General features: G+C 36.1%; 3 protein-coding genes across 4 annotated transcripts in view; 1 reads left to right on the top strand and 2 right to left on the bottom strand.

Moving 5' to 3' along the window:
* The window catches only part of LOC128863014 (G1/S-specific cyclin-E), a 42,305-nt gene extending 41,091 nt beyond the window's left edge, over positions 1 to 1,214 (bottom strand). For both annotated transcript variants that reach the window (XM_054101898.1, XM_054101896.1), the window contains exon 1: positions 677 to 1,214. The gene's annotated coding sequence lies outside the window, so the exon portion shown is untranslated. The remainder of the gene's footprint in view (positions 1 to 676) is intronic.
* An 8,589-nt stretch (positions 1,215 to 9,803) lies between these two features.
* LOC128864998 (uncharacterized) lies at positions 9,804 to 11,048 on the bottom strand. Its single transcript, XM_054104832.1, has 4 exons — positions 10,996 to 11,048; positions 10,684 to 10,938; positions 10,461 to 10,562; positions 9,804 to 10,294 (listed from the first exon to the last, which is right to left on the bottom strand). Exons 2-4 carry the CDS (start codon positions 10,927 to 10,929, stop codon positions 10,154 to 10,156), a joined length of 489 nt encoding a protein of 162 aa, XP_053960807.1. The 5' UTR covers positions 10,930 to 10,938; positions 10,996 to 11,048; the 3' UTR covers positions 9,804 to 10,153.
* A 2,068-nt stretch (positions 11,049 to 13,116) lies between these two features.
* Positions 13,117 to 17,139, top strand: LOC128864997 (exosome RNA helicase MTR4). Its single transcript, XM_054104831.1, has 4 exons — positions 13,117 to 13,362; positions 13,425 to 14,326; positions 14,388 to 14,868; positions 14,944 to 17,139. The coding sequence occupies exons 1-4, from the start codon at positions 13,247 to 13,249 to the stop codon at positions 16,532 to 16,534; spliced, it is 3,090 nt and encodes a 1,029-aa protein (XP_053960806.1). The 5' UTR covers positions 13,117 to 13,246; the 3' UTR covers positions 16,535 to 17,139.
* Positions 17,140 to 17,415: the final 276 nt, after the last annotated feature.

The raw sequence follows: 17,415 nt of genomic DNA on the forward strand, positions 1-17,415 counted from the left end.
TTTTAAAAGCCAACTTTCACACGATATTTCACAAACTTTATGAATGAAAACTTATGAATATGTGGTACCAACTAAGAGAATAAATCTACAGGAGTCAAATTTTTCGAGTCTAGAAAAAATTTGGAGTAAAGTTCACAAGTTATCAACATTTCAATTGGACAATTTTGGCGCGCGCGGGCTTTTTGACGGGCGACATAAGAGCGAAATGGATAAGACTCATATAAAATGTAGTGGCTCGCAGCGAAGTTGTTGCTGAAATATCAATGCGCGCGAGAGAGAACTAGCACTTAGGAGTAGTCAACAACGATGGCCACATAAGTCACTTTTTTATAGAAAATTGCTACAAATCAAGAATAATAACGACGAGAATTGCAGAAAATCGTAAGCGAAGCCGAAGTAAGGCGAACAAAAAGAAAAATTAGATAGCCAAAAATTTGTCAATTGGCTTAAAAAGTCCACTACACGCCATATTGGAAACACATCACAGAAATTAGGAAAATGCATAATCTCGATCAAACAGGAAAACTTTAGAATTGTATATATCGCCATGCAAATGGATGCGTTTAACTTGGCACGATTTCAATATGACCCGAATGTACTCTACACCAATGTAACAGGTGAAACTTCTACAAACCCCTGTATGATATTTTCCTCACCCAACTAGCATGGTACTTACCCATATATATATCCTCCCGTGCCAAATATGGATGCGTATATTTAATGTATAAGACTAGTTCAGCTTCGCGAAATATATTACTTTGCCATGGGTGAATTTACACTTCAACGCTTCATCAAATAAATTTTAGGCAACCATTGCATCTCACTGTTTATCCGTACAATAATGACTTCAGCTAATCCAAAACTGCCACTCGCAAAATCACAGGTTGTTAAAACTAATACCTAGACTCACATAACCAAATCCATTCAGCCACGCGTTTACTTTTACTCGAACACAATTAACACAACAATAAAATGGTATCGGCAACCTTTTTGTCAACGCAATAGCAATGGTAAAGGAACAATATATGAATAAGTTCCTTAAAAAATTTGATTGTTGCTTATATTTCTTAGCGAAATTTGTGAACTTTTCAGGAGCAGAATAGCACCGATATCGCAAAGCAGAACCGAGTGGCAAATTATAAGCGGCTTTAGCTGCAAACAGTAAAGAAATTCGTTCTCTCCTTACCATGACCAGAGATTCGCCGCGTATTTGCCACAGAGACGCGCGCTATTTGACAGCTGTCAGCTGATCATATCGTTGTATTCAAAGAATGTAAATAAGAAAGTACCTGGGACCATGTCTTCGCTGAACATATCGTCGAAAATGAGATAAAGTTAACGGCTACACAAAAGTTGATGGAAATATTGTTGCTCGATTCCGCGTAACCGATATTCAAAATTATTAGCGAGCTTACTATACAGCATTAAATTTTTAATTAAATTCTTTACAAAATTAGTATACATACAAATATATATATATTTTTTTAATTTTTCCTAATCATACATTAAAATCATCCATTTAAATTAATACGTAAATAAATAAATAAATAAACAAATAAATTTCGGTGTTATATTTTCAATTAAGTGTTTTTTCTTCCAGCTGTCAACGATTTTGTATTTTATTATTATTTTGTAAATTTTAATATTGATAAACTAATAAAATCTTCATTTTGACCTTTTTGTGCTCCATTACTTGTCTATTTGTATACTGCAGCTGGCAGTTGGAACGGTTTACTTTCCTACTTCATTTCCTTCATTCTGTTAATTTCCGATCCGCGCCGTTATTTTTATTAACCTTTGTGTATTGGACAGATCCATAAGTAAAAACAGCTGGTTGTCAAAAAATGGCCATAGCTGAAATCACCTGATTTCAAAACGCTCTTTTATGTAACATGGTTGAAAAATGATAAAATATATTTCTCAGATATTTCTCGATAAAAAGCATTATTATTTCTGAGAAATATATTAAAAATATTTGTTATTGTAATTTTTCCAAGTCAAATATATTACGATCTATTTATTTCTGATCTGCGCTTTCCTCTGCAATTCCCCTTTAACAACAGTTTGGGGGATTCCGATGACCGGGTGGGAAACCTCTGAGACAAATGCAGTCCACCCCTTCCTAGTAAGCTCATCAGCAATTTTATTTTATTTTATGTTCATATGACCTGGAACCTAGATCAGAGAAATGTTACCTGCACAGCCAAGATATTTGATCTCCTCCTTACAGCAGTTGACCAGTTTGGATCTGCACCATGGCGTCGTCAGATTCTTGATCGCAGCATGACTATCGGAAAAAATGTTAATATCTTCCTCGCTCCCGTATCCCCTAAGCATGCTGCATGCCTGCAGTGTCGCAAAGACTACTGCCTGAAAAACATCAGCAGTACTCGGCAATTTTAAGAAAATAGGTAAATTGGCTGATTTAGAGAAAACATCTGCACCTATAGCCGATCCCATCTTCGAGCCTTCAGTGAAGACAAAGGTACCCTCAAGGTAATAGTAGATGGCACCCCAATTCCGACGGTAAACAACCAAAAAATTTTGGATGTAATCTTCAACAGTTTGCTCCTATTCTCAGCGCACACAACCGCTATTGCCATCAAAGTCCAAAATCGCAACAAAATCCTCAAATCGTTTGCCGGCAGCACTTGGGGCAAAGACAAAGAACTGTTGCTATCGACATTTAAGGCAATTGGTCGGCCGGTTCTAAACTATGCTGTGCCTGTCTGGTCGCCTGGAACTAGTGACACGCAGTGGATAAAGCTACAGCCATGCCAAAATACTGTCATTCGGACAGCGAGCTCCGATGCCTCCTGATGCCCCCTATTCAACAGCTTCACAATGAGGCAAATGCTCCCTGTAATGGAGCACAACAAACTGATCAGCAAGCAGCTCCTGCTAAGGTGCTACCGCAGGTTTTACCCTTGCAGACACCTTCGTATGCCAGAGCCGCCTCCTAGGCACGTCAGGAGACACCTTTTAAACTACGCCGACGAAATCCAGGACAAAGCTGACAAAAATCTACCGGACCAGACAGTGTTTAGACAGTCAATAAACGACATTCACCGGGAGACTTTCACCCCCTTCTTAAGCTCCCGTTCTGTGAATGCCGTAATCGGAGTCCAACCACCACCTATTGCAGATGAAGAGCTCCAGCTTCCCCGTGAGACACGCGTAACACTGGGACAATTACGTTCTGGATACTGTAGCAGGTTAAACTCCTACTTATACAGAATTGACACCGACATACCAAACACATAGTATGTCCTGCATGTGAAGGCACCCCGCAAGACACTAACCACCTTTTCACATGCCCCCTAAAACCCACTCATCTAACACCCCTCCCTCTGGACCCATCCCGTCGAAACAGCAAGTTTCCTGGGCCTACCTTTAGATGAGCTAGCCGAAGACGACCGGTGATATGCCTGACACTGCCGGGGCTCCTATTACTGTTAACAAACAAACAAAACACTAACCACCTTTTCACATGCCCCATTAAACCCACTCATCTAACATCCCTCCCTCTGGACCCATCCCGTCAAAACAGCAAGTTTCCTGGGCCTACCTTTAGATGAGTTAGACGAAGATGACCGGTGATTTACACTAGAATGACAGGAAGTAGTTTTGCTAAACAACAACAAAAACTAACAAATCATCAAAATGAAAGAAAAACTACCACAATCGAAGAAAGTAGGCAAACTGAGATTAAAACGATTAACTCCAACAACAATATAAAAAAAAATTAATTATAGCACTTAGAAAATAATATAATGTAACATAAACTGAATTTAATCTGAAGCAAAATTGAATATTTATAATATTGGTTCGAGAACAAAGATTTTCAATACTACTTTTGAAATAATTATTTATTTATTAAATATTTATAATATTGGTTCGAGAACAAAGATTTTCAATACTACTTTTGAAATAATTATTTATTGTTTCAATTTATCAGATTTTAATTCAAAAATGAAAATAAAAAAATAAAGCCAAGAGCCTTGTCGGAAGGAAAAAAAAAAAAAATTAATTTATCTAATTCCTCCGAAAATCTACATAGATTTCTTTCTGACATAAAGTTTTCGAGATATCGTCAGTTTTGGGTAAACGAAAGAAGGCAGATCATACAAATTTGCAACATCTGAAAAATCCGTTAACCGATCGAAAAAAGTATTATATTATTATATATATATAATTGGCGCGAACACCCTTTTTGGGTGTTTGGCCGCGCTCCTCCTCCCATTTGTGGTGTGCGTCTTGATGTTGTTCCACAAATGGAGGGACCTACAGTTTCAAGCCGACTCCGAACGACAGATATTTTTTATGAGGAGCTTTTTCATGGCAGAAATAGACTCGAAGGTTTGCTATTGCCTGTCGAAGGGCGACCGCTATTAGAAAAATGTTTTCTTAATTTTGGTGGTTCACCGAGATTCGAACCAACGTTCTCTCTCTGAATTCCGAATGGTAGTCACGCACCAACCTATTCGGCTACAGCGGCCGTAATATATTAAAGGTAGATAATTAAATTTTTTAAATATCTTTCGTTAGTGCTAAATTTGTTTTATTAAGTTAAATGTTTTGAAGATATTTACCAAGTTTTAAAAATAAATAGTTTAATTTTTGCCAAAAATATGAACGATTTCTAATTTAAATCGTAAGCAATATGTGTATAAGGAATCAATTTTCGAAATTTTTTCAATTCATTTCGTAAATATAGCATATCTAGATAAAATTTAAGATATACCTGAAAAAAACTTCAATTAAAATTATTCACAGAAGAATAAAAATACTATTTTTTACATTGCCCATACTTAAGTTAAGAGGCCAATAAATAATCGATTATTCTGATAAATCAATTCATTTTTTTTTTGTAACAAATTACTTACAGTAATCAATTTTAATTATTAAACTACATCTTTTAAAAATGTTTCAAGAACAGCGATAATGCAGAACTTGAAAGACGAATTAACAATATCCTTTGAAAATTGCAATGGAGCAATATAAATTTAGATAAATAAGATGTCCCAGAAAATAAGCCCGTAAACGAATTATTTTATTTGAAATTCGTTTTTTTTAATATAACATTAACCAAGATATACTTCGAGACGGCGGCACATTTGAAGGATTATAACAGATCCGAGGTAGAAATTGAGAGCCCAAAAGCGTTAATACAGTATAAATATAACCAATATTTATCTACTCATTTCATTTATATCTACGCAACTCATATTTTCAACTTCAAAATGTTCTAAAATTATTTTCTTGATTCTTGAAACTCCATTTTTTTTTATTGTAACGTTTCGGCAATGGAAGATAGGAAACCGGTCAAAGTTACATGTTCCATGCACCGTTTTTTAAATTTTACGTCTGATTTATTTGAAATTTAAATTGTTTTCAATAATTTAAGTGTTAATAAATAAAATGCACATATATTATAGTAAGACGATTTTATTTGCCCGTACAAAACGTAACAAATTAGTAATATTTGCGAATAAATGCTATCGAAATTTTGTCTAAAACAATACCTTTGGTAGACATTCTGACTGATTGCCGGACTGGAAGTAGGGCTCCGAAATTGCTTTATCAGATATAGCAATAGTAATCACAACTTTTGCTCAAACTTTTCCTTATATTTATAACTGAGATCAGATTTAAGATTATTCTTTTGTGTAAAATATGTATATCGTTTCCTAGCATTCGTAAGAGCGCTTAGTGTAAAATAACTCTCGTCATCCAAATTTAACGCTTTTTCTCTGTAATTTAAAATTCCGCCGACGCTGAGTTTGAACCGTTCGGAGAAAGGAAGGTTGAAGAGGTAGTTTAAAGAAATTCTGTGAGGGTATCACCTTAGCTCTCTTTGCGGCAAGCTCCCACAAAGCCCTGGCTGCCGAGAGAATACACATTAGGTAAGGAGTTAAAAAGCTTGATAGCACCTACACGTGCAACATGGAAGATAGAGGAGAAGCCCTGCTAGCCATCCATTTCCCAGAGTCTGTGGCATGTATTCTGAATACCTGTACACGATCTACAAGGACGATCCAATCGAACAAGAAACTGGCTAAGTATTTTACCAATTAATCCATAAAGCGGACCGCGAGATCCTTTGATCCGTACAAGGCTCAGAGGGCAGATGGTACTGGGTAAGTACTTCTGATCGATTAATCTTACCTCCTTTGTATTGAGGTGTTACACTTCTCCAGTATCCGAACACTGCGCTGTATCAATTGTCTATGGAGTTCCAGAGAGCTTTTGTAGACTTCGAGGAACCAGTACTCTGTGCCTTACTTCACACCGAGGGAGCGTTCAAAAGTGCTTCTCGTTTGAGGGCGTGTCCAACACTAGATACTAGGCACGTGCAAATATAGATGGCATCGCAACGGCGGACAGCATTACGAAGCTTCAAATAATTAAATCAAACACTTGCTTCAGAGCTTACATATATGTGCAACTTGAGGGCGTACCTTACTACTACGATGGAGGTGCTGCTCGAACTGACACCGCTTCATATACCTACATAGTTATTCAGCAATCAGCCAATCGAAACCTGATGCTTTTCATTTCAATTCAACCGGGCTATTCGGGACATGTTCCTCGATTTCGATGTATGTAACTTAAATATGTTGCTCTCTGGTCAAAATAATGACACACGTATTTTTTTGTTCGCCTGAAAAAAATTATTTTCAAGATTTATCGGCAATTTTGTTTTTCGGCTCAAAATCGATTTATTTAATTATACCTGTATAAGAAAAAATTTGTTTAAATGCTTATAACTTAGTCAAAAATGAACCGATTTTAATAATTCTACGTTCAAAATGATCGTCATTACTTGCACGAGCGGCTTCATGTAGAAACAATTGCAAAAAAGTATTTGAACATTTTTTATTTTGCAAAAAAAAAAAAACCGAAATGTTTTCGAAATTCAGCATTTTAAAAAGTGTATTTTTTTCTTTTTAACTTTTTCCAAATCAAGAGGATACCTCAAACTTCAATTGAGCTGAATGCCCAGTAGCTAAAATGAGTTGTTTTTGAGTAATGAATTTTTGAGTAAAAAACCTGTTTCGCACTTTTTTTTTTGCAAAATAAAAAATTTTCAACTACTTTTTTGCAATTGTTTCCACATGAAGTCGCTCGTGTAAGTAATGACGATCATTTTGAACGCAGAATCATTAAAATCGGTTCATTTTTGACTAAGTTATGAGCATTTAAAAAAAAAATTCCCGATAAATGTTGAAAAATTTTTTTTTCGGGCGAACAAAAAAATACGTGTCTCATTAATTTGACCAGAGAGAAACATATTTGAGTTACTTCGAAATCGAAGAACATGTCCCGAATAGCCCGGTTGAATTGAAATGGAAAGCATCACCTGTTTTAAATTGGTGCTCTCATATAAGAATATGGAATCGTTGGAGCTGCAAACTCCCACTTGTGCAACTACCTACAACATCAATACGGCCATAAAATTTGAGCAATCCAACTGGAGTACGAAACACCAAGAGTATACCTTGGCCTGTTATACAGATGGCTTGAAAACACCCGAGCTTGTGTATGTTTGCTGAGCTCTATGGTCCCATAACAAAGCTGTATGTGCCAATAGGTAATTTTTCAAGTATATTCCAAGTAAAGTGTATGCCATCTATCTACGTGCAGAGATAAATTTAGAAAAAAACACCGGAATTAGCGGATTGCTGATCTGAGACAGTCACGAGGGACTCAAGGTCCTGTAATCGTTTGAGAATAAGTCCTAAGAAGTCCTTGAGCGCATATACTATAGTCCAATAAGAGCGTGATATTGAAATCGGCTTATTTGGATCCCGGGGCATAGGATCAAGAAATTTATTAAAAATCGATTTCTAACTCAGCCAAACTCACGAGTAGTTCAAGCTTACTTTCATTAGATTGATTCAAACCCGAGTTACTCCTTTGTCTAACTTTGTTCGGATGGTAGTTCCCGCTTTGTAATAGTAATATATATAAAGGGCTTTCCAATAAGAGGCGTTATTTTGATATTAAAAGAAAAATCCTATTTTTTAAAATAATGGATCGGATGTTTATTTCATTATAAGGAGGAAGGACATTTGTGATCACCTCTTCGAGAGATAACACGATCCGGAAACTTTTCCCGTAAAAGATCAATGGTTTCGTTGCTTGTGTGGCACGTATCGCCGTCTTGTTGAATATAAACGTTGTCCAGATAAATACCATCCAATTACGGCCTTAAAAAATCGTTAATCATCTCTCGATAGCGATAGATAGCATCTGTTGTTGGAAAACCCTTTATATGTATATGTATGTATGTATATATAATTGGCACGTACACCCTTTTGGGTGTTTGGCCGAGCTCGTCTTCCCATTTGTGGCGTGCGTCTTGAATTGTTCCACAAGTGGCAGATATTTTTTAAGAGTAGCTTTTTCATGGCAGAAATACACTCGGAGGTTTGCCTGCCGAGGGGCGACCGCCATTAGAAAAAACGTTTTCTTCCGTTTGGTCTTTCACCCAGATTCGAATATACGTTCTCTCTGAATTCCGAATGATAGTCACGCACCAACCCATTCGGCTACAGCTATTAGTAATACCAACTAATAAAACAAAAAAATAATATTGTTAGAATATAGCTGAATGCATAACATAGAAACAAAGTGAAAGAGCTTAGAAGCATCAGATGTTAATAAGAGAATACAATAAATTTTAATCGCGTTTATTAGATCCGGACGGTACGCAAAGGGTTAAACTGCTCAAAAAGCAATACATCTCAATACAAATACAGGTTCAGGCAACATTTAGTGAAAATAAATATTAATATTACCAGCAAGGTTGTCATTTGCTTCAGATGCTTCAGCTATCGAAAACAAAACCGGATGCGCAGTATATGGCGCTAAATACCACGTCGCTCATCTTTAAAGCCAACTAGATATCAACACTAGGTGAATTTATGGCTCTGTTGCAAACAGCAATTCTGGCCAAGATATACTACTGGAGTGAATTCTACATTTATACGTAAAGTATATCAACAATTTGCTAAGAACCATATTCAATTCAACTCACAAATACAAAACATGATTATGTCATCATGTAGGCATCTCCTTCAACTAAAAATTAGACATAACTCTTGGTAAAACTCATAAAGAAGCGGATAGAAACTTGTGTTTGCTGTTCATAATACAAAAACATTAATTGCAACAACACGGCGAGAGATGTTGACGAATAGAAACCTATTTTGCTTTTGATTTTTATGCTATAGAACATAAATACAACAGATATCCTCAATATAGATACGCTTAGGTCACATATTTCAAGATTTTATACGCTAATTATATGCTTATATCAAGTCACGTGAATCGAAGTTTTAAATATTAAAATATTTTTTTACCTCTCGATGGCTGATAAAATAAATTTCACACGAATTGATTCAGATTCAAAAAAGCATTAATTGACACAAATAGTTCTGTCATTCTGGCTGACCATTGCAGAACGTCACTTAATATCGAAAAATTTAGACATTTTAAATCTATTATACACGCACTACTTAATTTTTCGAGAAAATAATTCACTTAACGGACGGCTGAAATAAAAAGTAGGTCTACTAGATGTGGACTCCTTGCCTTTAAAAGGCCAGCAATAGTTAGTACGAAGAGGCACAAAGAAAATAAATTGATTTTTAATAAGCTTCGGATTTTTGTTTTCAATCATTTATTTGCATAAACCCGTGTATTTTGTTCATTTTCTACATGTTAGTTGTCAATTGTTTCAAAGAGATTCAACTACACTCGCGAAGATGTATACGATGCGTATTAAAAGGAAATTATTGAACACTTTTTGGAGCATATTTATTTATTTGATGAAAGCCGAAAAACTTACACGGAACTAAAAGCATAACATTCACCTAGAAAGCTCGAAAGCAATGGAATAAAATGAACTGACCGACAACAAAATGCAATTGTCAGCGAAATTTTGTTAAACTCGCAAAGTAAAATCGATGTTGACGAAATTGTCGACTTGACAAAGGTTTGTATTATTTCGCAATAGTCGTGATACTTTTTAGTTTTGTATTTTTATTTTATTTTTTATTTAATCCTTGGAGCACCGTATGAAGTTTTAATATTTAAGGTTTTGAAATTGTTCACATCCATTCTTTCATAATTTACTTAGCAATTATTATATTGGAGACTGCTTGAAACCACGCGCTGCATAGTCTGAGGGTTGTGTACGTTCAGACAGTTTTGGATAACCCTCGTCACCAGGATTGCAAGCAGGACGTGAAGTTATTACACGCCAGCCTCCTTTGCGCGTCCAATCCTAAAAGTGACCAATAATTGTAATGTTCATCAAATTTTAAAAAAGATTATGTTACTAAAATTTAAATATCAAGTATATATATATATATGCACCAACTTAGAAAGATTTTGCACACAATCTACTTGCGAATAAAATATTCAGCATACAAGTAATCAAGAACACTTACGTTTGGATTGTATTTGAAATAATAGGCACCAGCGTAAATTGCTGCAATAGCCATTGCAAATTTTCCGGTCCAAAAGCGGATGGTATATGCCCGCTGTGGGCCCTGCAATATAGAAAATATTAATTAGCTTACATTTTAAAAGACATCGCATATCAATTTTTAACTATTACATAACGTTATTTCAATAATATGGCTTTATTTAAAAGTTTTTAGCGACACATACTAAAACTGGAGTTAGCGCCTCTCCCATTTTGTCAAGAGGGAAACGATAGAAACGTTTGATTGGGTTCCGTAATTCCCTTTCCAACTCGGGCACTGTACGAGCCCCGTGGTGTAACTCCAAATCTTTCAACCATTGCTTGCGCCATGCTCGTTCCTCATTTGACATGCCAATCAAACGTTCACGTTCGCGCACCATGCGCCCGGCAATAGTCATGGGTTTTACACCCCCCGTTTCTGAAGAAGCCATCTTTATTCTCTGAAAAATTAAAATTTTTCATTAAAAATTCTACTCGAGGCAAAAGAACCTTCATACTTTTCCGAAGCGCAACTAAAAACATCTAATTCGGCATATTATAACAGCTGTTTTTCGTGAAAATGAAAATAAGATAAATGTCAAAAGAGGTTAAAATGGCAAAAATGTAGGAATTTTGTTTTTTTAAACGACATAGCAAGGGAAATTTAATAAGAGACGGTTCACATGTATTTTTACCTCATTTTTGTTTTTAGTCAGGGCTAAAAAATTGTATTGTTAAACAGCTCAGAAGCTGGTTGCATAATAGTTTTTGCAAAATTTTCCTTTACTACCACGATATATTTGAATGGGGGGCGGAGGAGGAGGGGGCGTGGCACCACCCACCACGCCCATTAGAAAGAGCAAGGCCACACCATTATAACTGTGAAAGTCCCAACCTCCTAGGGTTCCTATAGAACCCTCAGGAGAAGCTTAAAAATTAAGTTTTTTCCGACCACATTTGCAGTTTGTACTGAAGAGAAGAGTATATAGCAGTCGTCAACCCAGCAAGCATTTAACTTAGGTTTTGTAATTCATTTTGCGCTATTTCACTAATTATAAACAATTTTTTTTGTAACATGTATGTATGTATATTTGAAATCAGAAAAGCGCCGCAGATGAGAATTTGGGCTAAAAATCACGCGATTTTTATCCCAAATTTTCGCCTGCGCCTTTTTTTTGATTTCATATATACATATATATTACAAAAACAAATATTTTTACAAATACGCGATTTTTATTCCAAATTTTCAGGATTTAAAAAATTTTTTTTTTTTGTAATATGTATGTATATTCGAAATCAGAAGTGTCCCTATAAATAATAAAAGAATTGTTCCGTTTTGGTTGACTGGGTTTTTTTTATTTCGCTTTGTCCTTCTCTCTCTCATCGTTCATTTGACAGTTCGCTCCTCACATTTATTCTGCACGGTATTACAAACGTTTAGAAGAACATTTGTAATAATAAAATGTTAATAGAATTTGTAGTATTATTTAGTGAAAATTGCTTTAAATCAAATCTTCAATTAATAAAGAGTATTTATAAGTGAATATTGTTACTCTTCTGTGTTTGTATTTAAGTGAAATGCAATAGGGCATATTTTCAAGCTTATGCAAAAAAGATGCATTTTTAACGTTAAATATTGCTATTAATTCTTAATTTTAATTTATAAAAAGGATTATAAATCAAAAGGCTGATATAGTGACTACATTTGCGTGTTATAATTTTTAAATTCGGTCCACGCACTTAGACATTATAAGCAAATATATCGTGGTAGAAATGGAAAGTACAGCCATAGTTTTCCCTGTTTCTAAGATATGATTAGACAAATTTATTTCCTGAGAATTCAAAAGGTGTGGCCAACAGCAGATCATTAAGCGTCTCTCAATGATTTTGAAGGAGCTAGCTGGTTTACTGACGTAATAGGGATTTGATAGCGGGTTGTTTATGAAAAAACTGAGTTTGCAGCCCTTATCAGATTACTTGGTTGCGGTCTAGAAGAACGTAATAGTCTAGATAGTGACATTAAACGGGATTAATGATTTAATTTACAATTACTTCAGGAATTGAGTGTAACTACAGCGGCTTGACAACTAGACTTAATTCTCATAAATTAAGCAGAGTAGGGAAATTTTCGATGGCAACATTGCCAAAAAATGACAGTTAATATCTATTGTGAATGAAAAATAATGAAACTTTTAAAGAGACGAACATGAAAGACCGAAAACAATCATTACAACATTAAAATTCAGGAACAGCTGCAAAACAACAGTCGGGTATGGGATGGTAATGCGAGAAAATTATAAATTATTTTTTAGTATCAGGGCAGCTAATACCTATATATCTCTCCTGCGATCCATCTTATACTGACAAAACTATTCAATAAACAAATCGCCTGTTCACGTAACAATCGTCTGCCACTAATATTTCAATCAGAATTTACTACGCAGGTAATCCCGATTAACTCCACCGTCTGTCTAGGTTATTAGAATACGAGTGAAATAAGCGCGCTCATTGCTGCGAAATCTGCGAATCCCCTATGGGGGATGGCCAAACCTTGTATTCTATCATCATTGATTTCTTTCATTAGTACACTTTGATGGTAAAATGATTGGCAACCCAGAAATCATTCTGACATCTCGTGTTCGGCGAATAAAGTGTAATAGACAAAATACATTATATGACATTCACCATTGATTTAACGTGGTTTTTTCTACTTTACTTTTGGACGCTGTTATTGAATTAGTTTTCATTCCATAAATACTATTGAAAATCATGGCGGATGTTGATGATTTGTTTGACTGTTTCAATGAGGACAATGAAGAAAGTGTAAATATCAACCCAGTGGTAGAATTAGACAAAGCGGAAGCAGACAGTTCAACTGAGAAAGGGTAGAGATTGTACATACTTCTAAAATTTCGAACACGCTTACTAAAATTTATTACTTCTTTAGGAAAGCTGACATCGGTGAAAAACGAGGAATCGCTTCAGTTAAAGAATCAAAAGAAGATGTAGAGATTCCACAAAAAAGGCTGAAAGAAACTGAATCGATATTGGACGATATTTGCGTGGACGCATTACGTTCCCGTATTGCTGTTCACGTTATCGAAAGTCCGGAGTCGTGCACACATGAAGTAGCAGTATATCCAGGTCAAGAATATATTCCCTTACAATCTATCACAGGACCACCAGCAAAAGAGTACCCATTTGTATTGGATCCTTTTCAAAAAGAAGCAATCTTGTGCATTGACAATCAACAGAGTGTTTTAGTATCAGCTCACACATCGGCAGGAAAGACCGTGGTAGCCGAATATGCTATTGCGAAATCGTTAGGCTGCAAACAGCGAGTAATTTATACCACACCCATTAAGGCGCTATCTAATCAAAAGTATCGAGAATTCAATGAAGAATTCAAAGATGTTGGACTAGTTACCGGTGATGTGACGATAAATCCATCGGCGTCTTGTCTTATCATGACCACAGAAATTTTGCGGAATATGTTGTACAGAGGAAGTGAAATTATGCGTGAGGTTGGTTGGGTCGTATTCGACGAAATTCATTATATGCGAGACAAAGAGCGAGGTGTTGTATGGGAAGAGACATTAATATTATTGCCCGATAATGTGCGCTATGTATTTCTTTCCGCCACAATTCCCAATGCCCGCCAATTTGCAGAATGGGTTTGTCACCTCCACAAGCAACCGTGTCATGTAGTTTATACAGATTACCGACCCACCCCGCTACAACATTATATATTCCCTGCTGGTGGCGATGGCATACATCTTATAGTCGATGAAAAAGGACAATTTAAGGAAGATAATTTTACAACAGCAATGGCCGTTTTACAAAACGCTGGTAAGTAGTAAAATCTTGTTCTATACTGAGCATTACTCAAAAATTCCTTGAATCTCATTAGGTGAAGCAGCTAAAGGCGACCAAAAAGGGCGTAAAACTGGTATTAGAGGCGTTGACAGTGGCCAGTCAAATATTTTTAAAATAGTCAAAATGATAATGGAACGTAACTTTGCACCAGTAATAATTTTTTCATTTAGTAAAAAAGATTGCGAGGTGTACGCTATGCAGATGGCAAAGTTAGATTTCAATACTGCTGAAGAGAAAAGACTAGTTGATGAAGTATTCAACAATGCTATGGATGTACTCTCTGAAGAGGATCGTCAACTACCACAGGTGGAGAATGTATTACCGTTGTTGAAACGGGGCATTGGTATACATCATGGTGGTCTCTTGCCTATTCTCAAAGAAATTATTGAAATTTTGTTTGGTGAAGGCTTACTTAAAGCGCTTTTTGCGACTGAAACATTTGCTATGGGCTTAAACATGCCTGCTCGGACTGTACTTTTCACAGCACCGCGCAAATTCGATGGAAAAAACTTTAGGTATGTAGAAAAGCAATTGATGTTTTTCGATTTTTGTTAACAAAAAACTGATTAATGTCATTACATATTTATTAGGTGGATTTCTTCAGGAGAATATATACAAATGGCCGGTAGAGCTGGTCGTCGTGGTCTGGACGATAAAGGTATTGTTATCTTAATGATTGACGAGAAAGTCTCACCATCAATTGGTCGTGGCATTGTGCAAGGAAAAGCGGATCCCATAAATTCAGCATTTCATTTAACTTACAATATGGTGCTGAATTTGCTGCGTGTCGAAGAAATTAATCCTGAATATATGTTGGAGCGTTCATTCTTTCAGTTCCAGAATCAATCCTCAATACCCGAACTGTATAAGCAAGTTCAGGATAAGCAATCTGAGTTAGAAAAGATTAAAATTAAAGAAGAGCATAGTGTTGCATCGTACCATCATATACGTGAACAACTCGATTCTTATGGCAAACAATTCAAGCGCTGGATTACGAAACCTGAATATCTTTTGCCATTTTTGCAGCCTGGTCGTCTTATAAAAGTTCAAAACGATAAAGAAGAATTTGATTGGGGTATAGTTGTAAATTTTAAAAAGCAAACAAATAATGCACGAAATCCCATGAAAGCCGAGACAGTTATCGTAGTCGATGTCTTACTACACGTTACCGAGGAATCAGCGAAAGCAGATGAACCTAAACCATGCAAACCTGGCCAGAAGGGGAATATGGAAGTTGTTCCTGTGCTTCACACTCTTATATCACAAATCTCTTCTCTCCGCGTATATTATCCAAATGATCTGCGACCGGCTGATAATCGGCGTAGTGTCTTGAAAACTATCGCTGAAGTGAAAAAACGTTTTCCTAAAGGACCACCCCTCCTTAATCCTGTTACCGAAATGAATATAAAAAGTGCTGAATTCAAACAGGTTGTCGAATCTATCGATAAATTCGAAGAAAGACTGTTCGCACATCCGTTGCATAACTCTCCTGAACTGAACAAAATTTATGAACGCTACACCCAAAAAATAAAAGTACAAGAAGAACTTAAAGAGGTAAAAACAAAATTGAAAGAGGCGCGCAGTTTGTTACAGATGGACGAGCTGAAACACCGAAAGCGTGTATTGCGTCGTATGGAATATTGTACAGCGGCTGATGTGATTGAGTTTAAAGGACGTGTTGCTTGCGAGTTAAGCTCTGCAGATGAACTGCTAATAACAGAAATGATATTCAATGGAATTTTTAATGATATTACAACACCACAGGCAGTGGCACTACTGTCCTGTTTCGTTTGCGATGAAAAGTCGTCAGAAACCCCTAAGGCGACGGAAGAGCTGTCGGGTCCACTACGATCAATGCAGGATCTGGCTCGACGTATTGCCAAAATTTCAACTGAATGCAAATTAACTATAGACGAGGAGAGTTACGTGGAAAAATTCAAACCATTTCTTATGGATGTAGTGTTGGCTTGGTGTAAAGGTGCCTCGTTTCTGAGTGTCTGCAGAATGACAGATATTTTCGAAGGTTCAATAATTCGCTGTATGCGTCGTTTAGAAGAATTGCTGAGGCAGTTGTGTCAAGCAGCCAAAACAATTGGTAACACAGAATTGGAAAACAAATTCTCCGAAGGTGTAAGACTCCTAAAAAGGGATATTGTTTTTGCGGCTTCTTTATATTTGTAAATATCATATGTATGTATTTTTAATGTTAATTTAATTTTTCAAATAATGACTTGCAACAAGTTGGCAAACGGGAAATTAAGAGCACCCGCACTTTTGAGGTTAAAATTGGGTTGACAACGTATAGGAAGGCACCCGCTTACTAACAGTGGCACTCGCCAAGTGCAAACCCTCGTAATTTTTAAGTGATTTATTGTTAAAATTGTAAAATTCAGCGGGTGCCTCCTCCACTTCATAAATACAACGGGATATGCCACATACACTATTATTATGTCTAACTCGTTTTTGGGTTAGTAGCCTTCGGTCAAACTTCATCGGACCAAATCTGGCGACGAAATCCACGTCATTTTCGCGTAGAACTCTTTTTGCGTATAAACAATGGTTATATACAAATTGTGTTTTCATAGCGAAAATTACTCAGATATTGCGACGTTTCCCATGCCCACATATCCAGTCTTTTGATATTTACTGATAACATAGTGACGTTTTGCAGTGCCAGCAATTTCTGTCAAACTTTTATTTCTGGAAGTATTTGCCTTGGAACGCTTATACAAAATTTGATACACAATATTTTCTTTAAAATAAACTTGGCAAGCTTAAAATGTAAAGATTTTTGTTTCATTAGTCATTTCATGAGTTCATGAGTACTTTCAACCGTATTGTTAGTGGAGATAAACATGCATAGGTTCATTACTATGAGCCTGAAAGTGCATAAGAAGGTGCATACCCTCCTAAAAATATCAAGTCACTTCATCAGCCGGAAAGATTATGGCCATTTGTTATGTTTTGGGATTTGAAAGAAATTTTATTAATGGAGTACACGAAAAAGGGTGAAACCATAAGCTCAGAATCTCACGCAGTATGTAAACTACTTTATGGGAGCA

The sequence above is a fragment of the Anastrepha ludens genome, chromosome 5 (genome assembly GCF_028408465.1).
Source record: "Anastrepha ludens isolate Willacy chromosome 5, idAnaLude1.1, whole genome shotgun sequence".
Classification (NCBI taxonomy): domain Eukaryota; kingdom Metazoa; phylum Arthropoda; class Insecta; order Diptera; family Tephritidae; genus Anastrepha; species Anastrepha ludens.

Bases quoted from the DNA above. Each gene is read 5' to 3' on its own strand.
- LOC128864998 (XM_054104832.1), bottom strand. From the start codon at position 10,929: ATGGCTTCTTCAGAAACGGGGGGTGTAAAACCCATGACTATTGCCGGG. The intron at 10,563-10,683 runs GTATGTGTCGCT...TCTATATTGCAG, and splicing joins AGGCGCTAACTCCAGTTTTA to GGCCCACAGCGGGCATATAC. The intron at 10,295-10,460 runs GTAAGTGTTCTT...GGTCACTTTTAG, and splicing joins ATTTCAAATACAATCCAAAC to GATTGGACGCGCAAAGGAGG.
- LOC128864997 (XM_054104831.1), top strand. From the start codon at position 13,247: ATGGCGGATGTTGATGATTTGTTTGACTGTTTCAATGAGGACAATGAA. The intron at 13,363-13,424 runs GTAGAGATTGTA...TTACTTCTTTAG, and splicing joins GACAGTTCAACTGAGAAAGG to GAAAGCTGACATCGGTGAAA. The intron at 14,327-14,387 runs GTAAGTAGTAAA...GAATCTCATTAG, and splicing joins GGCCGTTTTACAAAACGCTG to GTGAAGCAGCTAAAGGCGAC.